The sequence below is a fragment of the Branchiostoma floridae genome, chromosome 16, assembly GCF_000003815.2.
Source record: "Branchiostoma floridae strain S238N-H82 chromosome 16, Bfl_VNyyK, whole genome shotgun sequence".
Taxonomy (NCBI): domain Eukaryota; kingdom Metazoa; phylum Chordata; class Leptocardii; order Amphioxiformes; family Branchiostomatidae; genus Branchiostoma; species Branchiostoma floridae.
The window spans coordinates 10,549,679-10,577,013 of record NC_049994.1 but is presented as its reverse complement, the minus strand read 5'-3'; the positions used below and the strand labels follow the sequence as shown (position 1 = coordinate 10,577,013).

At 41.5% G+C, this 27,335-nt stretch overlaps 2 protein-coding genes and 1 long non-coding RNA gene across 5 annotated transcripts in view; 1 reads left to right on the top strand and 2 right to left on the bottom strand.

Annotated features, from left to right (window-relative positions):
* LOC118403109 overlaps nucleotides 1–20,553 on the top strand; it is a 28,713-nt gene extending 8,160 nt beyond the window's left edge. Inside the window, exons 2-3 of one of the 2 annotated variants that reach the window (XR_004829592.1) lie at nucleotides 5,140–9,492; nucleotides 19,524–20,553. This is a non-coding gene — a long non-coding RNA (uncharacterized LOC118403109). Of the gene's footprint in view, nucleotides 1–5,139; nucleotides 11,584–19,523 lie in introns of both variants that reach the window. The other variant, XR_004829593.1, reaches the window with a different exon arrangement.
* LOC118403100 (homeobox protein Hox-B4a-like) lies at nucleotides 106–4,674 on the bottom strand. The gene is made up of 2 exons (XM_035801578.1): nucleotides 1,766–4,674; nucleotides 106–1,389 (listed from the first exon to the last, which is right to left on the bottom strand). Exons 1-2 carry the CDS (start codon nucleotides 2,247–2,249, stop codon nucleotides 1,046–1,048), a joined length of 828 nt encoding a protein of 275 aa, XP_035657471.1. The 5' UTR covers nucleotides 2,250–4,674; the 3' UTR covers nucleotides 106–1,045.
* LOC118403102 (homeobox protein Hox-A7-like) overlaps nucleotides 3,364–27,335 on the bottom strand; it is a 115,574-nt gene continuing 91,602 nt past the window's right edge. The window contains exons 4-5 of one of the 2 annotated variants that reach the window (XM_035801582.1): nucleotides 8,770–8,842; nucleotides 3,364–4,811 (exon numbers count right to left, since the gene is read on the bottom strand). In XM_035801582.1, coding sequence (XP_035657475.1) covers nucleotides 4,413–4,811; nucleotides 8,770–8,842 — 472 coding nt within the window. In that variant the 3' untranslated portion in view covers nucleotides 3,364–4,412. Of the gene's footprint in view, nucleotides 8,843–27,335 lie in introns of both variants that reach the window. The other variant, XM_035801583.1, reaches the window with a different exon arrangement.

Here is a 27,335-nt window from a genome sequence, read left to right as displayed (position 1 = left end):
GTTAACCTTAATGATAAATTGTCATTTAGTCGACCTCTGACCCTATCTGCCATAGTAAACGATGTTGCTTGAACGTGGAGGCAGTTACAACAACACACACAGCCGTCAAGTGTTCAGATAATTTATTAGATATTAGCAACACAGGGGTGGCATTTCTTCAAACGTGTCACGAGTTTTTTCTTCTAGTTACTATGGGCAACCCTCCTCATTACGTCATTGGTTGAAGGGAATCCAAATGGCACAAACTATAGATGGGTAGATGGGTAGAGAAGTAGCAAAACGACTACAGCATAATTCAAAACACTAATACATCGGGATCACACAATATAACAATCATAATAATAATAATAATATCAACCGATTCACATACAAAGCTCAATCAGAAAATATACAACGATTGTATTCTTAATAACCCTGAGACATTTTTTTGGTAACATTGTGCATCAATATGACTTAGGTATACAACTTTTGTTCACGTAAGCCATGCGTATGGTCGGCATGAAATTTTAGACAGTTAGTGATATTTAAACGGGTGAAAACTCCCTAGGTACTAGGTGTCGCTTGCACGCGGATGAAAAAGGACACCGGTGGAAATTATACGCTTACTCTATACAGTCTTTGGCTAAGAAGTCGGCAGCAGATTATAGTAGACAGCGAATGAAGTACAAGAACACGCTCACACACACTTTCACATCAATACATGGTCAAGATAACGGATAGACTCGGACAAAAGGAACTCACTGGTACACGTGTTACTACATATGATGGGTGGGGTGGGGGGCTCTTTCTATCGTCCATATGATATAGTACACTTCTCTCTCATGTATTGCAAAAAGCCCCTACACTATCTCTACCACTACAACGCTAGGGGGACACATATACACAACTTTTCTAATAATTTACACTCGAGATGTTGTGAAATATAAATACTTCAGCTCGTATAATAATAAATACTGCCTCGTCTCAGGACGAGAGAGAAAGAATGTTGCTGGTACTTCGATTTTGACATTTTTTGGAGAAACTCACGATTGACAAGCCTTGTGTGTTAGAGTTCTATCATGCCGTGTTCAGAGACAATACCCTGAGAGACCCCGTGATGGTTGTGTCGTACTACTGAACCGTTGACGCCCGCTCCGCTACCGCCCGACGCCGAGGACGACCGGGTCTTGGTGTTGGGGAGCCTGTTGTCCTTCTTCCACTTCATCCGGCGGTTCTGGAACCAGATCTTGATCTGTCGCTCCGTCAGTCCCAGAGAGTGTGCAATCTCTATCCGTCGCCTCCGCGTCAGGTACCGGTTGAAGTGAAACTCCTTTTCCAGCTCTAGAACCTGCTGGCGTGTGTATGCTGTCCGAGACCGCTTGGTGTCCTGTCCATTGTACGACGTGCTCCCTACAACAACACAACGGAGGCCGGTTAGAGCCCCGCCACACACACACACACACACACACACACACGAGCGCGCTCTCACTCTATCTATACGTACACGTTACTACCGACTACAGGCCCTAGTAACGATCTGCTTCCGACATAAACATTCTCATAAACGTACCCCGGGCTATACTCCAAGTCTAACCATGCCCCCCATTTAAAGATGAACCGAATGGCTGTTCTGTTCCAATGTGACTTTGCTTACGATAATAAAACATGTCATTACGACTTTGTACCATAAAATTTATGGAGAACATAATGGTTTGTCTTGCGGTGGGTCCACGCGGCTCGTGTTTACAGCGACAACGTGCTAGGAGAAGGAGGAGAGAGTACGTACCGGTGTTGGAGTGGACTTTCTTCATCCAGGGGTAGACCATCGGGACTGTGGGCGGACCGTTGGAGGGGGGACTGCCGCCGTCGGAGACGGTAGTGGTGGCGGTGGTAGAGGTAGCAGGAGGCGGTGTCGGTTGGCTAGGAGGCGGCGGGGCGCTGTGGTTGTGTTGTACCGTACTGAGGGTGGATGTCGGCCGGCTGTGGGGCGGTGGTGTCTCCGGTCCGGGCCCGGGTCCCGGTGCCGGGCCATGGCTAGGCTGCGGCGGTGGCACATTTCTGGCGGCCTGACTTACTTGGTTGTACGACGTCTCCGTGTACGTAGCACGCTGATACGCCGTCGGCCCATAGTTCTGAGCGCGCTGAGGACTTGGCGTGCCGTAGTAGTCAGGAATTTGACTCGGGATATAGCTATTTTGCGAGTATTCTTCTACGGGAGGAAACTTTGGGTCAACGTAGCCAGAGTTCATCAAGAACGAACTCATGATCATTAATTTCTAGGGTGGAAAATAATAATTTTTCTGGTGTTGTCGTATTTCTGTTATGGTCAGCCCTCCCCCGAGCTGTCATCTTGTCTTGGCGATCCCACCACGTGACAGCGGCGCCCAATCACAAGCGGGCTCCGTGACCTATAGTTAGCATGTGCAGTTTGATGGATAGGGCCCTACTCCTAATGGCTTCGCTTCGAATGATAAATACTTTTATAAACGGTTTGTTGACGGGGGTTCCGTGGTCACCCCGTGTTCGGCTTGATCTCACTTGACCTTAACTAAAAAGATATCATTCCTGCGGCATTTTTCCCGCTTCTTGTAAACATAGAAAACTCAGGGTGATTCCCGCGCGCCCCTGCATTCAGGCGACGCTAGTAGTTGTCACAGCTAATGCAACTCGGCACTTGGAATCGTTTGCGCTCTTCTCACAGACCCATAGCGCACACAAAGGACCAAACCAAGCGCTGACATCAACCCTAGGTCAAAAACCCCTTTCCTTTCCTTCAATGGCGCCAAACCCTGACACAACCCAGAGGAGGGAAAACGACTGACATCTTAACTTTGTCTTTCATTTTACCTAACTCCTCCCCTTTCTAATCAGGACGTGTCCAAGGCCAGAGTCTGCATTATTCAGAAAACTTATACTTCTCGCCCCGTATCAACTTTCACTTGAAGTGACCACCCGAGTGACCATCCTACATACATGACCATCCTCATAGAAGGACAGTTGTTTTCTTTTCCGAGCTGACGGCGCCAATACAGTTGTGTAATTCCGACACCCCGTCTAACTATGTTTGTATTAGGACAGATATGTACATTATGGGTACCCCGTTCAGGACAGTACTTTGTCTTCTCCCCACGTTCTGTCTGGTGCCCTATAAGGTTCCAATGTTAACCCGCACGCCGTGACACAATTCTTCTAAATTCTCCAAGAACTTACTTCACAATCTTTTCCTGCTGAAACGAATAATCGTTTCGTTTTGAGGAAAAATATTTCGGTAGCAAGTGCCGGTAGTAGTTGGGAAACAGCTGCGAACACTAGAGTCTGATGATTGTGGGTTTCCTAATTCTATTTTCACCACAAATGTGCAATAAATACAGTGACCGTGCCAAGTTTTTTGTAGCCGATTCTTAAGTATGACATTTGTTTTGTGAAAATAAAAGGCTTTTGTTGGCGAAATAAGTGCGACAAATATAGCTGTTAAACTAAACTAAACTAGGATGTAACTATTATGACAATCTAATCCGTCTGTTTGTATATAATAACGAAAGCTTGGTGGCCTAAATCCGGGGATTTTACGACAGATCTTAGACATAAAACGTAGAAGTCAAATAATTCTCGAGGCTGTAATTTTTCAAGCTACAAACGATGCTAAAAATAAGTTTTGGAATTCCACTCAAGCACGTTTTAAATGTACGACATTAACTCAGCTATTGTTCATAACGATTTAAAGTATTTGTAACAATTATATAACATTGTTCGAAGTCCTTTAGAGGGATGCAAACTCGGAAGGATAACTGGACTAGAATATATCAGTTGCCAAGACTTCAATTTTTCTCCTAACAAAAATAACAAAACGCTGTCAGTTGCCTATTAGTTAAAAGTGAGCGGAATTGAACGTAATTTCTCTCTCGCTGCTCTAGATTTAACTAAAATCTTTTATTAGACAGAGAAATGGGAAAAGTTGCCAAGTTGATTTGTTCGTCCGGGAATGATTTTGCGTCGCTGGGAGCGGTTTTTGGATCGATTTCTCTCAATCAGTTTGCCATGTTACCCGCACTTGCAACTATCATTGCGTTTAATTATAGGTACTGCTTCAATTTCTCCATCTCCCAATCTTGTTCTTTCACGGGCCGGCGATATCTAGAGGGCATCGCGGCGAAATGGAAAGTCGCCAAGGTACCAGAGCAAGCCGAACTTTTCAACTCTCAGAAACTTGCTTATTGTTTTCGCACGCTTGAATGCGTTTGAAACCCAACTCCTTTTCAAAAAAGGGGGCCTTCTATACAAATACGGCGGCCACTAAACGACAGCTTTTACGGGTGTTTTTAAGGTCTTTTGATGAAGTTTTCCTAATTATGCGAGCTAAATTAGAGCAGTTTTGTAATCTTACGTATCTGATGAGATTTCGGACCGCAAATGGTTTGCCGAGTAGTCGTCCATCATGAAAATGGTCCCAGAGAAACCGGGCTGGAAAATTGGACATCTAACGACCACAAGGAACCGGTTTCATCAGCCCCCCTCCTATCTCTCTCGCACACTTTTAATGGTGTGTTTTCTTGACAAATAGCAGTAATTATTTCCCCAACTTCCGCTTTTCCCTGAAGCCTTTTTCTTGAATCCGAATCCCTCTCCTCCCGACAACCTGGTATTAGAAGTCCCGGGTTCGAATCCCAATCGCTGGTCAGGTCACAGGCTACATTATACCTGCAGAAACGAATTTGTGACTTGGGTACCTCACACAAATTCGGATCTACAGGGTACATATAGACTATGAACATAGCGTGATTTTCTGACTCCCCATCTTGGAGGTGTTGCTTGACAAGACTCGGTACCCGCGTCTGTAAAGTAAAATTAATTAGCAGGTCGCGGCCAGACTGTAACCTCGTCTTAACCCTGTTCAATATGCATGTAAATCTCACAGCCCGGTAAGGCACGGGGGAAACCCCCCTCTCACCCTTACAATGTCATTTTCACCAGCATATAAATCAGCACAAGTGGACAGAATCCAGCCCCCCTCCCTCCAAACCTCACTTGTCCCATGACAACTTTCTCTCCTCAATGTTGATGATTGCAAGCTTCCCTCTAATCGATTAGTTGGGAAAACAAACGGCAGTTCTGTCCAAGCCAAGCTAGAAGTCGTGACCCCTCTTTTCTTGTATTTTACAGGTAGGGGAAAGACTGTGTGTTTGGAGCCCGCCAAGACTGGAACACGACAGAAACACATCGATCCAGTCACCCAACAACGACTTCTCAACAGACAGGTCTTCCTGGTGGATGGAAATGAAATGATGTGACTGGCCCAGAGATAAGACAGACTCGGGGCCTGCCAAGCCGGTGGTATATTGAAAAAAGAAACTTTCATATCTAGATGGAAAAACAACACAGCCCTTTCAACCGTCCTGTCGCTTTCTTCACATGATTGACAATGTGAAACCGACAAGGTGTCAGTTTCTGGCAGGCTAAAAAACTCACACAATACTTTCAAAGCGACCTTATGTGATGATACTGTGCCATAGGGTGATAACGGTTCTGAAGAAAGGGTAGAAAAATCGACATCTTCTGTTCTGAGTCGCGATTAATTTTCTCCTAGTTGTAAATTGAGTTGAAAAACGACATCAGTTGTAGAAAAAAGCGACGAGGTTGGATACTACTTGGAAATATGTAGATACAACCGCCCAAAAGTGTCGCAAGAATTCCCTTTGTTAATATTTCTCACGAAGTGTCTGGAAGCAATAATATCCAATTCTACAAGGTACTAATGCACAAAAGATTACAATTCCATTACTTGAGTCATTTGTCATTTCTGAAACACCGTTCAACTCTTCCCTCTCGGAAGACTAGAAAAGACTTTCCAAATTGCTTTTTCGGTCCCGAGAAATGTTGACAGTGACAATGACATTTCCATCTGGAATTCTTTTCCATTTCTTGGCTTCCACTTTCAGGGAATTTGGGTTGGATTATTCCAGACTGCACGGCTAGGCCCAAACCCCGGCGGCGCATTATATTCAGCCATCCTCATAAAGTATTACGGTTTATGGTCTTGTCTAACCGCAAACCCATAAAATCTGACCTCATAGGTGACCTTTCTTGGAGAAAGGTGTCTATCTAGGGATGGGAATACAGGGCTAGGGGTCTACAATACACCATTCTGCCCATAAATTTCCCTTTGTTAAAAGCCATCCTAAACCGAAATATAATCTAACCGCGGTTCTATCACTTCCTTGCAGTTGGGCTGCCATTATTAATATGCAGATGGCGTAGCTATTGTGAACACGGAAGAATATGGGACTGGATGGTATAACAAGATTATCAGAGTTACGCGTGCGTTACTCAATTTCCATAGCAAGACGCAGGATATTCTGAATTTCTTTTCCTTACAACTGTGTGTTTATAAAATGATTACTTTTTTGTGTAATTTTTCTTTATATACAATGTGGATTCTTTACTATCACTATTGCAAGATATGATATTGAGTTAAATGTAAAGGAACATATTGAGGTTCGTTGGATACGAAATTGTTTTATTAGAAAAAAGTGAAATAAAGGAAGATGAGAGATTGACAAAACTGGTGTGGTGTGTTGTCAAGTGAGGTGTGATTGTCCATATTCATGTGTGTGTTCTAGCGTTAAGATGAGGGCATATGTGGAAATATGAAGGATGCATAGGCCAGGGAGGTGAAGGCACGGTTATGAAGATTTTATTACCATAAAAAATGGCCACAGCGCAAATCCCACTCTCCGTATTTCGATATCCGCAAATAGCGAGGTCTACCGTTTCACTGTACAGCAGGTTGTGATGCTGGTGAGTGGGCACCACAGCAGGGGCTGGACCTACGGGGCAGTGGTCATCTTTGGGCCGTTTTGAAAAGTTGACCATTAGCGAAGGGGAACCACCTGCGTCAATTTAGCCCCAGATTTTGATAAATCGTTCTTTCCAATTTTTGCCATGAAAAAATATAGGAGTTTGAAAGGACAGAGGTGAAGACACGAGTAAGATAGATTGAGAGCATCCGCAGGGCAGAATGATAAAATGTTTGTTCTGAATTTCACAAAGAAAAACAAGGCTCAAGTTCCAAACTCATTGTTCCCTTCCAAACATCTTCATCTATATGCTTCTACTGCACCTGACACGTCGAGGTGGAAACTAAATTGTAAACGCACGATATACAATTTACGTCCGACGAATACATGCATAAATAAATTGTCCTCTCATGTAATATGTCTTCAGAGGGAGTAATCTATCTTATTTTCTATCTGCGTTCTTTTCCCCCAACTGTAATCATACAATTATGTGTAAGCGGTGTATAGAAGTAAAGTAAAGCTTTCTCAGCATGGTTATAAAGACAGCGTTTGTTGTATGTTTAATATAAGAATTGTGTAGTTTTGGACGTATACAGGTCAAACCTCGGACATGTGTGCGTTATGGGTTCGTTTGGGCACATAATCAATGAACGGATTGGAGCACGACGGATTATTCTCGGGTGAAAGTTGAGCAAATTTTGTCAGAAATTGCAACATAAATCATCTCTCTGGCAGGGGTTGGTCGCTCGGGTCAAGGGGACACTCAGAGTTTGGGAGAGAGAGAAAAATATCTGGAGCGTATCTTCCCGCAGTATTACTACCCGGTCAACTATGGGTCATCTCTTCATTTAGCAGAAACAAAATCTCGCTGAAAAAGACACGCGCCATCACCAAACCTGCACAGAAAATTACCCACACATTTCCACCACCCAGACACATTTAGCACAAAACAACAAACCATTTGCCGTAATGCAGAAAATAATGAGAAACCTAATTAGAAAATTATTGGATATAGAAAGGTGGCAATCGCACCTACGGTGCAAAACATTAACATCAAAATGCTGTTTTCGTCCTACGCCAGGGAAGATAATTTACGGCGAGCTAGCAAGAGGTTGTGACAAACCGGTAACCTGCGTTTGGAGAGAAAGCTAGATAGGGAAGGACGGGTTTACAATGACTATTTATATCAGACAACTCCTTCTAACGTTGTGATCAATCTGGCAGCTATCGGGGTGGGACGTGGTGCTAGGGTCAACCTTAAAGGTGACTAATATGTAGAACTTGATTAGAAAGCAGCGCTAGGAAGAATGAGAGGAAAAGAGTTTGAGTTTGCAAAGCAAAAAAATCCAGCTATAATACTTCTTGTTACTCAGTCACTCTCACAAACACACACACACACACACAAACACACACACAAACACACTTTTACTCTGTGAAAAATATGCAGTGTTAATTTGACAGTGAACAGTCTTAATTTACATATGCATTCAATTTCAACATGTGTATATAGTTTACGAATTTACAACAAGGATACGGCACAATATCCTAGATACAATGTTGTGTGGCATAGAAAACATTAAGTTTATAGAAGAGACATTAAGAGTATTATGTTACACTTCTTTTAGCTGCGAGAAGCTGAAGAAGTGGTACATGTCACATCCGATATTGGTACTATCTATATCCAAACTAAAGAACGCCAAGGAACAGAATTATTGCACCGTAATGACCACAGAAAGAGAAGAGAAAACAACACCGTCTACATTTCACATCAACCAGAACCGAGTCTGTGAATAGAACTGACGAAATGTACACACAGCCACAAGAACAACACCGCCCAACTTTCACCCTGACCCCAGCGAAACAATAGGCGAGCTGTTGAACAATACACCTCCAAAATCCACCACTAAACAGTAGCCTACCATCCCCAAGAATTACAAGCTACCAGCAGGAATGATATAGATAAAATATACGCTGTTTTGAGGTACAAAAAGCTTACCGAGAGTGCTGTTGTCTGTAGAGTGTTCATGTGCGACTGCTTCTCACAGGTGAAAGTCCGCTCAATGTCTAGACTGTGGGTACACATAGCAGTGACAAGCTCTCATAAATATCAGGTTAATCACGATCTGCAGAGAAACTGGAATGAAAGCTGGCCGACAGTAGAGTGCTGTTTGTTGTTTTGAGAGCTGGTGTGTGTTAGAGAGAGGAGAGATAGAGACAGGGGAGGGACCGTACGAGGCAGTGCCAGGGCACGGGGATTACAGAAGCGGCCATAAAACCTCTAACGACCGCCAGAACTACAAGTAAACATTGCCGTTTTACGGGCGTTTTCACACACTCAAAACACAATTTGACACGACTTGTACACATGTTGAACACTTGTGTAGGTAGAAACTGAAAAATGAGCGAGTTCCGGGCGATAGATCGGTCTGGAGAAGGTACAGATTGTGCGGAATGCCTACAGGTCCCTAATTTATCTCCGCTATAGGGGTGAGGCCATAAATCGGCTGGGCTGAAGTAGTAAACGCACACAAAAAGCCTTCTGACACAGACAGCACTCATAACAAACAGTTGGTACCTACACGTACGGAGTAGAAAGTCTTGTGTGTGTGCGTTTTTACTGGTAAAAACCGAAGCAGTGTTAGCAGGAAACGAGCGGCGTTTGTTGGAGACCCATGGATTTTATTTGAGTGACATCTAGAGGCGTACGCTCTATACACAGGTAATTATCTTTCTTTTGAACACATTAAAACTAGTCCGAGACTGTCAGTCAACTGCCGAAAAAACTGCCCACTTTTATCTGCTTTATTAACTGTTTTAAAAATGCAAAACCAGATACAAAACTGAGTTAGAAAACTAGTGTTAGGTATGGTGCCCCCCTCCCCCTTTGAGTCCACATAACAAGAGCATTGCCCATCTTGTGACAGAGATAGCTTATTTATCATACGAATAAAGACACGATCTAACATCAACTTAAAAGTAAAGGATTCTAAAATTCAGAACTAGCATTTTCAAATTACTTCATGGTTCTAAATAGCATTAAAAGTCAAAATATCCCCCCAGAAAACAAGAAATTCCGAGTAAATCTTTAAAATAAGAATTTAGCTCCACAGAGTCTACGAGCTTCGTTCGCTTACACGAAAGATTTACAACTGAACATAAAAATAGCTGCTACAAAAATGGCACAGAATTACGGTCTAAGTTTTTTTCCCTTTCGTTGTAAGAAAAACATATCCTTAGGAACCGAACAGGAATAGACAAGGCTAATTTGGTACGAACATCGTGCTACTAAAATAATAACCTCACTCCTATATGGAAATGTTAGACCTCCCAGATTGAAAAGGCTGGACTTTTAGGTACACAAATAATCGAATTTGTAACTAGAAGAATCATGTAGTCCTAATAACAAGCCAAATGTCGTAAAATCTTGCTTAAAAGGGGCTAATTAACAGGTGCAACTTGTTAGAGCCAGGCGCAAATTGGAGTGCAACATCGCACCTTTCTGACAAAAAACAGGCGCTAAAATTCTCACACAAGTCCCAACACCGACAAGAAAATTCGAGCAGTTTATGGCGATCAAAAACAGCTGAAATAGACGAAGAAAACTGGCAGATTATTAGTCGTAATTAGCTGTACAAACGCGTTAGTCCACTGAAGCATTGTGTCTGGAAACTCTGTAGAAATGAAGGGTCAAGTCCACATTTTCGTTAAAACAAAGGCTTAAAGCCTAAGTGAGAGACATGAATATGTAACACAAAGTATGGGAGATATGGAATAATATAGACGGTGCAATATGACTGCTATAGTTAATCCGAAAATGTACTTGTAGATGAATTATAGCGCCTACGAAAGCCACATTAGACGTCATGTATCTAAAATTATAACAACAAACGAATAAATCACTTGCAAACACGTTGTAAATCTTTTTCCAACCTCAAAAAATATCACTGGAAGTTAAAAGTCGTTTTCAAGCTGGTTTTGTAGAGAAAATGTGTTATAAATATAGACTGCTGTCGTTTTCGCGCGGGAAAGTGACAAATCCAATATGGCGGCCCAACGTTGAGAGAAAATCAACGAAAGAAATGCTGTACTAGCTGCAACATGCAACCAGGAGTAAAAATATGACAGAGAGTTACCACCAAAAAAGTTTCCTCTCAAAATGAGACCAAAAATGCCCGTGGGTGAGTCCTGACGGACTCGGAAACCTAGAAGTATTCATGAAGCGAGGGAGAAATACGCCTGAGTGTCAAAGGTCACATTGGCTTCAAACCTGCCCGTCACTACAGTCGCTGCAAACTTTGATCATTTTCTACGGGAGGCCAAACATTCCATCGACCCTGCTCACCTACGAACGGCCCCGACGCCTTCCCTCCCCAGAAGTATTGAAAATCTTTCACCGCTAGCTGATATTTGCGCCCCACGATATGACAAAGAAGGCGACCCTGTGTACGGGGTGACCGCCAAACGTTCCAAACGGGAAATCTATTTCTTCAAATACCACGACACAAATTTACAGGCGCCGGTTTTCCCTGGAGTAGAATACTTGTCGACTCTCGGTCGTATCCGACTAATAAAAGTCGTGCCGGTTCGCCTAGAATCTTGGAGAAGGTCTCGAAAAAAAATTCTGGCGACGATGGACTGACTTTGTGTACTGTAGGGTAAAAGGTCACATTGAGAGTCACGAAACCCAAGTGAGCAAGCGTCAAAACATAGTCTAGACGACCTACCATGCTTGCCACTTGCTCAGAAATTATAGAAAAAAATGGAAAGATTTTAAAGAAGCAAACACGCGGACATATGGTGAGGGAAAGAGGTAGGTACCTTGGGATTTTTTGCGGAGCCGGGAAGAGCGATTCCAGACAAATTTCTCCGATTTCAAAGTGCGGTGGAAAAACTGGGCTGGGCGCCAGGACAGCGGCCTTTGTGGTCCCAGTGATATATATATTTTCTGGAACGTTAAAATGTGTGAATTCTGTCACCTTGAAACTGTTCTATAGAAAGTGACCGAGACACAAACCCGAACGCCCAAGGCTCAGGACTACAGGACAAGGGAATACCATACCTCGCAGTCCGGTGAAAATCTAGCCCGGAATCCTCCTAAATATCACTCCTAATTCACAAGTTTGTGTTCGGCTGTTTTCCGCTGTTTACAATGACTGAACAACAGGGGAACCCACACAATTTAACGACTTTAAAACGGTGTAATTAACACAGAAAACATGACACAACGAACTTGTTGACAAAACGTAATGACCACGAAGGGAATTAGGAAAAGGCTCAAATGTTGAACCAAAGGTCAAAACGCTAACGGTGGTGAAAATAACAAATCTTTCTCTTTTTGTTGATTTATGGTAACAAAAATGACTAATTGAATGCGCTATTGGTGTCAAATTTAAACTGTGAACATTAACCTATATTGGGCAAATCATTTGTGAAGAAAAATTGATACTCGTCGTTTGGGTGTGATGGCATTTTTATGTTGGTCATTTTAAATCGCATTTAAGACAGTTTGTTTCGTTGTTTTGAATGTTGCGACTTTTCAGGATCGAATATCGCGAATTATAGAAGCGAATTCGAAGAAAAAATTATTTTATTGACTTTGAAGGCCCAGATTTGATTTAAAAAGGAAGGGTTTAAAGTAGACGTCACATTATAAAGGGCTACAGGGTTAAAAGATGAAACCTCAGTGCCGCTGGGTATATAAATCATCGAACCGTTCGGCATAGATCATTCTAAACCAAGAATTATAGCAAGGAAATTTAAGCGGGATGACCATAGAGACGTCATTAATAAAAAATAACTGACATTTTCAAAGTCCAGGGCAGAGCGCGAGGGTTAACTTGGAGAAATGCACATCAAGAAATGGTGAAATAAATCAGCTCGAACCGAAATCGACAGACAGGCCTGACCCGGTATATATACATCACCTTTAACTATAACTACAAAACGTCTTTTTCTAAAGGCACACATTTGTGAACAATGAATTTAAGACTATAAACGGTTGGTAAATTTAAAATTAAATTTTCCTGGGTAACGGTAGAAGTTCCAGCAAACGGTAGTCCAAAGCGCGGTGAGAGATTGACACGTACATTTTGACGGTGCTATTCTGTGTCGATTTTTACCGAAATGACAAAGAAATCATGCCGGAGATGGCTTTTAAAATACAGTCATATATTGATATAACATTTGCAGGTTGTATGGGTGTTTTTAAAGTGTATTTTCATCGGTTTCCTTAGAAATAAAGCAAGGAAATAAATCAACCAAACAAAGCCTCGAATTTTACCGAAAACGTTCGAGTTTTTCCATACCACAAATCAACCCTCCGATATAATAACGATGATGTAATCATAAGGGTGGAATCACAATCTTAATATCTGAAAAAACTTAAGACAAGATATGGAAAACGGATTTTATACAGCTCCGATATTCGACATTTTCTCCCCGCGGCCACAGAATCGGGTGACCGCCGACTGAACTTTCCCTGCCGCCGCCGGTGAAAAATATCCTGTCGAAACGCACCAGGGTCCGAGACGACGGAGGAATAGTAATGCACAGTGTACTTAAAAATCTCTACCTACAGCGTTACAACTCTGTCAGGAAATTACATCCCAAAAGCGCAGCTAGGATAATAAGTACGGAATCGTTAGGTTCTTATTTCTTCACCAAAAACCACATCCCATACAAGTTCTAACAACACGACATTTCTAATTTATATCTCGTTTTCTAGGCATAAAAATATATCTAAAACGCCGTCTAGGACGCAGTGTAATACACCAATTTGGTAAGTGTAATATTTAGGAAATTAGAGGCCTTAATTTGTTCGAAATTAGATGAGTTTCAGGCTGTGTTTTGATCACAGCTTGAGCGCAGACGATTGGCTGTGCCTATAGCGTGCGTTATGATGACATTAACAGTGTGGGGTAACAAGGCTTGAAGCAACCAAGGCTAACTGAGAAACAGACATGCTCTAAAAACAGTTCTGACGTTTGGTGGTACAATATAACAAGGACCATAATATAACAAGAGGAAATCGTTGCAGTCGATTTTGAACGCGAATATTTTAAGATATCATTCTCGGCCCTGGATGGATTTTAACAAACTAAACGCCAGTAGGACAATTTTCGGAGTTTTCAGTGACGCACTGAAATCAATAATTATGTCTGTCTTTTACTATGATTTTTTGTACAAGACCTTTATAGTATGACAGACAGACTCGTTAGCAGAGAGAAATTGAATGGGGGTAAAGTCACGCAACGTTATAAAGGCCTAGGGGCTTGGTAACAGATGGTATTCGTCCGTAAACAGGCTTTAGTTGACCTCAATTCTAACATCAACAAAACACCAAACTTCGTTGAAATGTGACCATGATGACAAAAATCATAACGACAACATGCCCTGAACGAAGCAGTAAAAAATGGTAAGAAAAACAGGAAAATACCGCCACAATATGTGAAGGAATGTCACTCATATGTTCTTGTATAATATTATTTTTTTATGATCACAGACATAAAATTCAACGACAATAACATAGCAGAATGTTCAAATTATTTTGGGCAAAACATCTAAAGATATAGACTTGCGGCAAGGACATATTTTGTTTAAAATGTGAAGGTATTGCATTGAAAGAGAATGCAAGCAGAAAGAACGTCGTCAGTGTGTTTACAAACGATTATGTTTACTTTTCACTTTCCAAATCAGGTTTAAAAGTAGGTTATCGAAGTATGCACATCTAACCTACTCAATCATCACGTAAGTTTTCTGATTTTAGGGCGAGATTAGTAGAAATCGATCGCTACATTACAAGAGTATGGAGTGAATATAGTGTTTACGGACGAAGGGGGAGGGGGGCGATGGAGATACCTACCCTCACTAGCTTTTTACATATGAAACTCATTGCATTAAACAAAACCCCCCTTGGCAATCCATGTGTAAAATATGTGGCGTCCAAGACATGCATATGCCCATAGATATGGTTCCCCTGCAAAAAGGTAAAGCGGAGGTGATACAATCAGGAAAAGTCTTGCGGCGGAACACACAAAAGGTTTTGGAATAAAGATGCAGAGACAAGCATCAACACTCTCCCACGAATTCAATGAATAGCTAAGATCTTTATCCTCTAGGGTGGATTAGAAATGCACAGGGTAACAAACCCATAAAATAAGGACAGGTAATAGAGTTCTGAGACAGACATTTTGTTGAGAATATCGCTCTATGTATAATACGTACGCAGACGATTTGAGAGCGGCGGCCATGTCTCTATAATAATTTCACCACAGAATATTCCGGACGCCTTGATAATTTAAGCCGTAGCTTTTAAGATATGAATCAGAGAGAGGATGGGAGAGCTGAAGTAATAAGAGCGCCTGGAGACAGAATTATACTGAGATCTAGAGACACACGCACGGTTACCGTTCCAATGCACGCTTATATGAGGAGTATGAAATAATGGGTGTATTGTATCCACCTGACGTGGCATTAGGGATAAACTAATCATAACTGACGCTCAAACAATACCTATAGAATTACAAGCTTTAAGTAAAACGCACGGAACTGGAAGCGGTTTTTCAATTTCCCTCGGTTTTAAAACCCTTTGATGTTATCGAAAATGGACTTATTCCTTTTCTCTTTCACGGCAAGAAGTCGACACTATCTAGGCAAGGTATCTTTGCATGCGTACCTTATCGGTATAGTCGCCCTTGTTTTGAATAAAAGAGGTTTTCTAACTGTATCAGAAGCAACTCAGCTCTACGTTTCCAATAACTTAGAAAGAGGACAGAGATGTCGCGTTATTAAATAATTCACGCTTGACATGATTTTCTATAGCTGTCAATTTTTTTTACAAAGCTTGTCAACACTCTGTCTCCTCTCTGTCTGCGGTAATATACAAAGAAAAGAAAATGCGGTGTTATTAAATTAAATTAAAAAGAACTCCAGGTGTTTGGGAGGTAGACAAAGCCAGGAAAGGTTGAAGCTGTCATGGACTGATAATGCAGTACGAAATGAAGGAAACGGTAGTGAAATGTCACTAGTGGCTTACTTAGACATACTGTCTCCGTTTGTGACAGTTCCTTTAGTTGCGTATCTACTGGGGGAGGGAATTATGAAAGGTATTGAAGCTTGGAGCCTTTCTGAGTCGGCGGGAAAGGCTGTTAGGCAGGTGTACGAAATCAACAGATTATGCCGTGTACGGGGTCGACATTCCCAAGACAGAAGCAGCGCTCGCTTTAAAAGCTTTCCTTCTGACAGGGAGAGTGCAAGTGTTCCACTAAAGCTCTGGATAGATCGATTGGTTTGTTGGCAAGGGAGGCTGAGAAGTTGGGTACTTAATTCAAACAGGATTTTTAGGCGAGGTGGGGTGAAAAAAGGGGTGGCATACTGATGGAAAAGATTCTTCCCCCGACCTATTTTCCATAATCGACCCAAGTATCTGACACATTATCAGATAAAACCTCGGTGACTTTCATTGCATATTCAGTAGAAAGAAACGACCGCTGGATTACGATTGATTTTCGGGGTGAGATACGGTTTTAAATGGGGGCAAAAATGAGTCAAAAATTTAAATTGTATATATTTTTTCACGTATGCGGCAGGCTGTACAAAATGCTTTCATAAAAAGAAAACGAGTCTATCTCGTATTACCCTCTAAACGAAAAACACCTGTGTTGAAACGTAAAGGTTAAATAAAGGGTTCATTTCTAACCAGTCTAAGTTTCTTGACGTGTGCTGATTGTTTCTGAAAGTCACGAATATTCAGAGAGTCCGTTCCGGTACACTTCCCGGGCCCAAGTTCTATATTAAAGTCTCAGAACCGCGCCCTAACTGCAGCGACCCCCAAACTTCAATATCCTAGCGATGCCCCGTATTGATCCATTCTGAGGTAATTCAGAGAATGAAACCACAATAATTATTTCCAAATTATTGCGACTTCCAGAGGGATTGGGGCGTTCGGAGAGTGAGCGGGCTCGGCGCCGAGGAATTCCATCGAGACCCGGGACTATCACTGGGGTTCTTAGGCCCCAGGAATTGGAAATGTAGGGGAAAACTCACTCATTTAGAGAACATTGGGGGAAGTTTTTTAGCCGTGTAGTTGGGGTTGGTTTGGAGGGAAGGGTTCGATACTTGTGGCTGAAGGAAGGATGGGTGCTGCGCTAGTATCGACTGTCCCGTGATCTTTGACCCGTCCTAACAAGATATAACGAGCAAGGGAACTCCCGCCATCTATCACTGGATATTGCGGAGATAATCTCGGCCTAGACAGGCAGAGCTTACTAATACACCACCGCGAAGCAGCGCTATTCCCAACCGTGTTAGCTGGAGTAAAGAGGCTTAGTTACTCTGCGAGTGTGACCCACTCGAACCGATCGGAGCCAAAGTCTGGGAAAAGTTAGGGAAAAGTTCGGAGGTGGCCCAGAGCGGGGTGGGAGGGGGGCATGTCACGTAGCGAGGAGACATCCAGCAAGGTGAAAGAACCGTAGGAAATCTACACCGTGAAATACCACAGGGACGTTACTCGGTGAAATGGACACGTATGAGGGACGACTGTAGACCGCACAGACTGTCAGTCAAGCTGACAACCTGCCAACAGCGAGTGTCACTCATCTCGCGAGCCAGGATTAATTTCCGGGCCCCACGTTTATATAAAAAAAACCCTTCCCGGTCCAGTCCACATCGCCTCCCCCACCCCTGTCGCAGTCTGACAGCAGACGTGACCGCCATGTTAATGTCGAGATAATATATACAGCACCAGGCGACATTGCCAGGCCACCTTTGAGTACCCTGACCTCGCCAGAAGACCGCCACTCATTTTAGCGATATCAGTTTTAACCCTGTGACCCCTTACACCTGTACCCCTGCCCGCTAGCGCCCCGCTAGGCGCATTCCCTTAGCTCAAGTCTCATTCCTATACAAACCACCAAGCCACCTCTATGACAGAGGTGAGACGTGCCACATTTTTTAGACGAAATCAAGCGGAGTTTGTGAAACCTTCATCCCTTTACCACCGGTACCACCGCGAGGGGGGGAGGGGCTACGGTCGGGTGACGGATGAGAGTAGGGATGATACGGAGGCTGAGCCCCCTCCATCTTACCTAAACCTTACTTTCAGTTTCAGGTCAGGTACAGGGGAGAAAGTGAAATTGGTTTTCTGCCCTCTCCCCGGTATAATGGCCGTCACCTCTTGACACCCACGGTACACGTTGGAAATTGAGCATGCAAAATAAGTTTATATACATGGAGCGCAGAGATCCTAACGGCATTTCGGTGAGGGAAAAGTCATCTTCACGCCTGAGGAGAGTACAGGGGGATCAACTCCCGGGATTTACATCCAACCAACGTCCCAGCCTTCACACCTCTAGAACTTCCATCCCGAGGAAAATTGGAAATGCCTGCAAAAATCGATGCGCGGAGTCTTTTTGATTAGGGAGGAGTATTTGCGCCAAGATAACTCGTTACCGCACGGGGTTACCGTGCAAATTCGGATCGACTTTCCCTCGCACTTCTTACCTTTTAGGCTTAAAAAAAGAACGCACTTGTGCGGCAGATAAAAGCTGTACGTGCGAAGAGAATACTTCACGGGGGCCTCACACCTGTCTGGTGGAATTCAAATGAAGGTCAAACCAAGGAAAAGGACGTACCTGTCCGACATACAAAATACCACACCCGTCTCACAAGGAAGGGCTAAGAAATTGCAATGATTACTAGGTGCTTCGAACAATCGGTACCCCAGGAAATGAGCTTGGGCTATCTCCTCTACCTAATCACACTACAAGCGTCACGAAGTAAACTTATCGTTAAAGCTTGAGATTTAGTTCTTTACTTCTTCAAAGATATGCAGGCGAGGCTTGACGCTTGAGTCGTTAAGGGTTAAAAGTTCAACAAGTTTCGACTTCTTTCCAACGAAGAAAGCTATCAGTAACATCGGACCGTTTTTAAGCATGGTCAAGGAAGCGTTTAGAAAAACTCTGAGGGGGGAAGAAGTATTGATAAAAAGTTAACTTCTTCATTGAATTCAAATTGGGTTGGGTATAGTTGTTGTGAAAATTATAATCAACTGAACAAGAAAGTTTGTGACTTCTGTACGTGACTTGGATACAGAAATGATACTGTTCTAATACGTGTGTCGCTCGAAAACACCGCCCTAGGAAATTTATTGCAGAAATGTAGAAAATAATATCCGAAAATTGACAGCTCTTGAGTAGTTGGGTGCGTTTGCGAGAAGCACAGATGATATATAACATGTGGAGACGCTGACGCCTTCATTTTTCTGCCTCTGGAACCGATGTATCTTACCCCAGCAATTCCAACGAACATTGTGATAAATTACAAAACACGTCCCAAACCTTCGCGTTGCGTCACTTTTAAAATTGATGCTGTTTCAGTAATGCCGTGACAATATGCTTGTTATTACTCCATGTCATCCCTATGTCAAACTTATGACAAAACGCCATCTTTCGAAAACTCTTCCACACGACAAAATGTCAACTGACTTCTAGGTTATTGAAAGAACCCAAGGACGATTATGAGTTGATATTAAAAATCCGTTGACGGTTTATGAGTTTGAACAAGTGAACCTTTGGTTGAAACAGTACCTTTATTGTGTATATATTCACTATGATTACTTCCGTTTTGTGGCCTTTGTAACGAATTTTGACTGAATAATTTTGCAGAACCTTGTATAGTGTGGAGGTACTTTGATACGAGTTTGCCAGTATGAAAATAAATGACATTAACCAGAGTTTTTTATGTGTTCTGCAGGCATAACACAGATGACACTACAGTCTACGGTTGGTGTGCGCCGTCTGCTGTATCCACACAACGTCTCAGCCGAAACTCAACGTGGAATCTATCTCAGGCATCCCAAGAAGAAGACACAACAATCTTAAGATGCTACCGTCACATTTGGTGTGTCATAATGTCTTCAGCACATTCCTTGACCTATCTAAGCACTCGTAGTTGAGGACGTACTCAATCTTTGAAAATCCTACCGACCATTTTCGTTGCTAGAAGACAACGAACCACCAATTCTGACTGATGGCGTCGTACGAAACTAGCAATAGCACAATTCATATTTATAACTCTATAGATGTACGGTTAACAGCATAAAGTTTAGTAGAAAACGCAGCAGTGCCTCATTTATATTTAAAACTTTTCCATAAGATCGTAAGATACGTATTTTGGACCTGTATATATTTTAGCTGAAGTATATATGGCCTGAATTTTGAAGAGACCTTTTACTATCAGTTTCGTATTGTCTCTATTCTAAAACCTGTGTTAAGCTGAAGAAAAGAATAGAAGTACTTTACCACCAAAAGAGGTGTGTACGTTGTCACGTCGGCCGAACGAAATGACCTGTCAACTTTGGAGGTCGCCCGCAAACAAACAATCTCACCAGAAATATATATTGCTCCAGATAAGATACTTTCCAACCCGAGATGAAATCTACCAGAGTCATCAAGTAAAATGGACTACATGTAATGTAAATTTCAACTTCATTTGGAGGGGGTTGACCCAATGTTGGTCTGATGGCGCGAATTGTAATGAACAAGGCGAGAAGAAGAATGTTGTAATCTCAACGACCTACTTCAAACTAAGGGCACGACTTCGCCCACAAATCATGTGCTCTAGACTCTACATTACAGCATCAACATATACCAAAGTTACAAGTGTGTACGGTAAAGTTACAAGTAAGGTAGGGAAACTTTTAACAAGCGGTACCTACACTGTTACTCATTGTACAAGGCGTATGTTCTTTCAATGAATTTAATAAAACATGAAATTGATCCAATCTATTGAGTCGTCGTGGTAATTGAATTGAGAGAGGGCCTTTTTTACAACATGGTTTAGCAAGATGATAGTGTACATACTGCATTCCGTTCAGGTGGAGATTAAATTCCATAGAAACACATGTTTGTTGTTCTTGCTATAAGCCACACATGAGTAACTGACACGAAGTTATAGTACACAAGCTGTTTTCCCTCAATTTCGGTCCCATTATATTCAAGGTTCATGTAATCAGTTTTTTGGTTCTCCTTTTTTCAAGTGTGCCGACGGATCTCCAAGCTAGGGATTGATAATAGCGTTTGTTGACAGCCAATCCTTGAGAATGATACAGGGGTAAGAAAAGCAATGTAGCGTTAAGATTGGGTACAAACTCTTCTGGTACAAACATTATTGAAATGCACATGGAAAAGTATTGAAGTAACCCCTGTGTCAATTCCATACACATAGAGAAGATCCGGTGTATTACAACTTGAGTGAAACTTGAATAGCTTTTTAAGCAACCCAGAACTTCTACTCCCGAAAACCATTACTACGTAAGCACTGGAAAGACCTACATATGACGAAAAAGACAAATGTGTATTTGCAAGACCGGTGTTGAATTTATGTTGAGTACATTTTAGGGCGTATCCTCTAACCTTTTGTCATAAACGAAATACGGGAAAATGGGCCCTGAAGGTAGTGTTGCCGGCCAATAATTTATCTCCTTGACATAAAATATAGATTATAATATTTCCAATATCGTCCCAAAAAGGTTAGGTCTCTGGTCAGTTTGTTTTTGTCGGGTAAAATGTCGTTAAAGTGATAGACTACGGGTGAGTGGCTTCGGCAGCAAAGTGCACTAGGACAGAATGTTAGTCAATTCGTTCGGCATTGATAATAAATTTCTAAACGTTACACAGCTAAAACTTGACAACTTATAACTTTCTTCGTTTGGTTTCTTAATATTTGGTACACATTTTAGGATTCTAAATAGGTCACAGCGTAGACATAAGACAGAATCCAATCTAAAGGCCCCCTCTCACTTGACGTGCGGCACGCTTGCGGCATTGCTGCGTTCGGAAGATGCTCAACGAATTTCAGAGATAAAGAACGAATTTTCTTACTTGTTGTATATTTTGTCGTCTTTTATGTTATACTTTTACGTATTGCGCAAGATCTGAATCACAAAAAATCGAAGAAAATAACAAAACAGTGACGCAGCGAACGAACGCAGCAATGCCGCAAGCGTACCGCACGTCAAGTGAGAGGGGGCCTTAAGGTTTAGCGCGCAGTAAAAACCATAGAACAGATGCAAGAAATAACAAAAATCCAACGAAAATATGAAGAAGAATCAAGCATCATCCTCTACAACTTCGGGAGATGAACCAAGACAAGACCACTTCAACGTTTTTGAAAAGAGCACACACCGAAACATACACTGTAAGGGGAAAATGTACGATAAAAACGTGGAGGTATGTGACTGGAATATCCCTTCGATCCAACATGGCGAAGGAAGAGAGAGGTGGGTGTCATACAGATAGCGAGTGTACCAGTCGAAACACTGTTGTTTTTCAAATGTTTTTGTTGTTGTTGTAATCTACAGGCAAGATGAAGGAATGTACACAGCAAGATTTAGGGCCCAAATTTCCCCACACTCCCCCACTTCCGCCATCTCCCACATAGCGAAAACAACAACAGCTTACAAAGCCTCACAACACAGTACAGGACTACAAACTGCCGGTCTCTTTCTACAGTTTTTTAGTCCTTCACATTTTAGATTGACACATACAAAGATAAACGCACTGACTTGAACATAAATGTGATACCACACCCATAATTATTACAATGACATGATCTTTCATATTTGAACTTTGCCGTAGTGACGGTAGATGAAAAAAGGACAGTCATGGAGACCATTGTTTTCTTGTCATTTCCAGTTTGATGCAACAAGAAGACGACGCCCTACGCATTTATGCACCAACATACCTTGTCAGTTATATTACTTTCCCAATGGAATTTCGTTAATTAAGGCTTAATAACATGTCAGGTATAAAGATCCCATAGATAGATAAGTAGCGGACAACATGTAATGAGGAAAGTTCTAGAGAAAGCCATACACCTTCAAAATAAAGCTCTATCGAAAGGTATGGATTTTATGAGTCTACGATAGAGGTCCGAAACAGACTAACAGGTTACACGAAGTTGAGTGTTTGAGAGCGAGTACAAGGACGTAAACAGTGGTTGACTAAAGAAGAACGGTTTACAAGGAACCGCCGATGTTTTACGAGGTTTGAGAAACAACACCTTCGCCATTTTGGTGCACATTGAACCAGACAAGTTTGAGTACACAATGCACGCAGTGTTTGGGGACATCGTTGACATGCACTCTTCTTCGCTGCCACCCTCTAGAAAACACTCGGTGACTTTGAGGTCTAAAATAACAATAATGGTACAGCGTTTTTCCAAGAAGTTATCCCAGAGAGTAGTTGAATATTACACCGACACATGGCTAGTTTTTCGATGTTTTTGTGTACAATATTGAAGCTACCATATGTATATGCTTTCAAGTTGCTTTCATCATAATCTTATAAGAAGACAGTACATAGGCAGCAAGTTTGAGTAAAATATGATAAGAATAACACACGACGTGTCTGAGACAATAGCCACCAGAAAGTAGAGTTTGAAGAACTATTAGTAAAAGCTGGAAAAATAAGCTTTAGGCGGACTACATTTTGTTAGCGACTTTACACCCCGTATCATAAAGGAAGAATTCTAGCAGAAAATTACGTAGCAACTGCGAAGACTAGGAAAAGAAACCGTGCTTTGTTTTGTGTTTATTAGGCGGTAATTAGTGGTAAGATTGCGGTAAGGTTTGGATAAGGAATACTTACAGAGCGCCGGGAGAGTGCGCAGTGTACTTGTGAGTAGCGCGCACGGATATCTCGCCGCCATATTGGATTCACAACCCAACCCGCGACAGTAAGGTCAACATGATGAAATACGTTCCAAATTGTCTAGGATTTCACCAAGGTTATCGTCGCTTTTAAATCAAACAATCGTTAGGATGAATTAAATTTCGTCTCCTAGCATGATTTGGTGAAGGTTGGTGCGGATTTTGGTGTGTTTTGTGCTAAAACAATTTCGGTAAAACCATCATGCACCGCCGCTAGATGAGTAATGTCTGAAAGCTTTCAGGTCGTTACATGTCACAATGTAAGTACGGTGTTTTCTCGCCAATAACGAACATTACAGCGGATATAACACTCGACTGAAGTGCAAGAATTAGTCGTTTTTCCACCAGAAGGAATCCCGGCGCTACAGGAATCGTCATAAGGAAGCATTCGTTCTCAACATCAAGATACCCGGCGTTTAAGCAAGAAGATTTGCGTCCTACAACCGGAGGGTGTAAACACAAAGACGACTAGATATATCATTTTTGCGGGATTATTCTATACCAGATAAAAAAGGTTTGCTGACGGGTAGTTTTAGGAAGACTTTAGACAACTATTTGTCAAGTGTTTTTCGTTCCAGGGTAGGAAATGATGAAGATTTTGATGGAAGAAAAGGGTTGTGTTTAGAGAATGCATGTGGAGTAGAGAGATTTATGTCATTTTGGTTGTTTACGTTCTAACGTTTCTGAGCTATGTTTTGGTTTAATAATAATCTTTTATAAGAGCAAATTAAGGATTCATATACTCAGCTGTAGGAATACTATTCTTATCATCTTTAGTATTTATATTTGGTATTTTATACAGGATTAAACTAGGGAAAGAATTTGTTCCATTTTAAGATCTGACGCGTAAATCATTATAACGAGAAAAGGTTCTTTTCAACAAGATCTAAAACGAACTTATTTCACAAGAAATAGTTTTCAGCTGTTGAAGATTAGATTAAGGAATAAGAAATTTAATCAAAAATATTGTTTGTTGTTCAAGAATCACTTTGTTCGAAGGGCAGGTTTAGAACTGGTTTAAAATGTTGTCTTTCGTGGCATTTGGTAAATATGTCCCGGACTATTTTTGGGGTAAACAGAACGAAAATATCGCCGGTATTTGGGACATTTGTTCCATCGATATGTCCTTACCCTTCCTTTCAGTCATGAAAAGTTGGAGGATAGTAAAAGTACAGAAAATACAGAATCTACACAATGAATAGACACAAAATGTAACAAGATGTAACATGAACCGGCCTCTCACTTGCTTGACAGCACCGTTTCGTTAGTATTTAGACATTATTACTCCAGAAATATAAGCCATGTTTGTATACAATATTAATGTAGAAGACTGTGTTGCTAGTGCAGGGTTATATATTGGATCTGCCACAAGTTTGGAAGGTAGGTATATTAAAACAGTTGATTCGCCACGCATGGTTTTGAAATATGCTGTTGCTATTTTGTTCAAGGATTTCGTTTGACTTGAAATTAAAGGATAGGACCTTTAGACTGTTTTCAGCATCTTGATGTTTGAGACCATATCAAAAGTATAACATTTGTAAGACTAAAACGAACAATTGGCGGACAGTATTGTAAACAATGGCCGGTTTGGATTTGTGTGAAGATTTATTTTGTACAGTACAATAGCGGACACTTTACCGCTGTTTCTCTGTACATTTCGCTGGAAGTCTCTGCTCTGATTTTATTAATCGTCGGGGAATCCGTATGATACCTCCCTGTATTTACGAAGATTTAGGCAACTAGTAAATGCACAAAATGTAAGAAACTACTAAAATGAAATACGCTACAATATACTGGCGTGACAAATGCCAACGTTTTGAACATAGGAACAACAGTACAACAGATAGTTAGAGGAACAACAGTGCAACATAGAGTTATACCAACGGTTTTGTATTTGAACACGGCAGTTTGATTAAAAATTGGTATACTCGCGGTACATTTTGATGATTTAAATTGTTTTAACTACGAAAGTTAAAAACCTGGCGTTACGAACTACAAAAAAACTGAGCATCAAGAAGAAATAGCCTTGTACGAGCATACCGATTTTAGTACACAAGACATAAGAAAAACACTAGATAACGGGGAAGCTAAGTCTGTGCAAGGCACAAGAACAAGGAAGAAACATTTGAGGGAGTTTGCAGAGTAACATAGACAGTACTTCTGTGAACAAAACATCATTGGGTGTGAGCTACAAGGAATAATTGTTCTACAAGTAATAAATGTTCTACAAGTGTGTGAGGGGAACGGTTTGATTTGAATTTAACTAACTGAAACAAGTCACAAGAGGCATGAAATCACGAGTAACTCGACCTAATTGTATGGTTTATCTCAAGCACAGTTTTGATTGAAAACTTTCCTTTCACGCGCTTAAACAACAAAAGAAGTTCGAACAAAAAGTGTTTAGGTTTGCAGACATGTCACGCAAAGATGGGGGACCAATTATCTGTGTGTATGGAATAGAGACATCTGTTTTCGATCCTTGTGTTTGACAGACGGACAGAAATAAGTACAATTGCGTACAACAGCTGGATTGGATTGTGACTTTGCCAATGTGGAGTAATTTGTTGTTTTGGTCCGAAGTTGGAACTGGGCCGAGGGATTCTCCTAGTTCTTATCACTGTAAGATTGTATCTTTGGTTCTCCGGGGCCGGAAATCTTTAAGTTTCTTATCTCAAGTCTTTAGCCAAACCTAAGAGAAGCCAAGAGAAGTACGGGGAGATAAAGGATTTGTTTGTCTTTCCGTTTTCTTGCCAATTTGTACTTTATAATTGTCAGCTGTATATGATTCTTGAAGTAAGGATAATCCTCTCTCAATACCATAACATTTTGTATTGTATTCTTCAGGTTTTGGATTCCTTCGGCGTTTTTTGCTCAGTTGTTTGGTAGAAAATAAGCATGGGTTTTGGAAACTCTTTTTATTGCATTTACCAATGCATTTTTGTTAGAGGGAAGTTTTTTTCAGTTAAAATATTTGAGTAATTCAAAAGCTAGTCATTGCATTATTGATTTTTGTAGACAAAAAACGAAGCATGCTTTGATGAAAAATGATACAAACGGTCTAGCATGGTTGAGGTCTGCAAGTTTTCAAAATAAAAACCTTTCTACTTCTCTATAAGGCTTTACCTTGCCGGTTTATTTATCAATATTAAATCTACTATAACTATTTGTCCCCAGTAGAAGACAGATTAGTATGAAAATCTTTTCGACACATTCGTGATCATATCATAATCGAGTAATCGGTTACCTATGGAACTTCCCAAGCAATCGATGCAGAGGAATTTGTGTATTTCTCACTGAAGAATTCCTTGGTTATGAGGATTCGTTACGAGTTTCGGCACCGTTGTCGGGACGTGTTTTTGATCGGGTTTGCACGGGGAAGCTCTCTGTGGCTAGGACGTGGTTACAACGTGTATTGCTGAAGTGCATTAGGGGCTGAAAAATGCGTGTATGAAGCTGAGGTCGTGGATAGCTGCCAAAGGTCTCCCAGTACCGAGGATAAAAGGAGCGCGGAGTCATCACATTCACAGAAAAATGGAAGAGCATCTGTTGACTTATACTCAACATCATTGTAAACGAAAAACAACCAACACACACGGGAATAAACTCCAACAGAAAAAATAACACACGTTTCATCAGACGTTACTGAATTAAAGAAGCTGTTTGGAATTCGTGTCTTGTATGTAGATGGTTCTCATGAGAGAGCGGGATGCATGAGAAGGGGTTCGTTAAGCTTACACATCTAAAATGTGACAAAGGCGACAGAAGGACTGACAGTGTCGGCTTGTGCAGGGTCACTGCTACACAGGCCCGGGAGAGAGCACGTTTGAAGATCAGCAAGGGAAGGGAGAGAGTCA

Excerpts from the sequence above, each read along its gene's own strand:
- LOC118403100 (XM_035801578.1), bottom strand. The coding sequence starts at position 2,249 with ATGATCATGAGTTCGTTCTTGATGAACTCTGGCTACGTTGACCCAAAG. Across the intron at positions 1,390-1,765 it reads GAAAGTCCACTCCAACACCG|GGAGCACGTCGTACAATGGA; the intron begins GTACGTACTCTC and ends GTGTTGTTGTAG.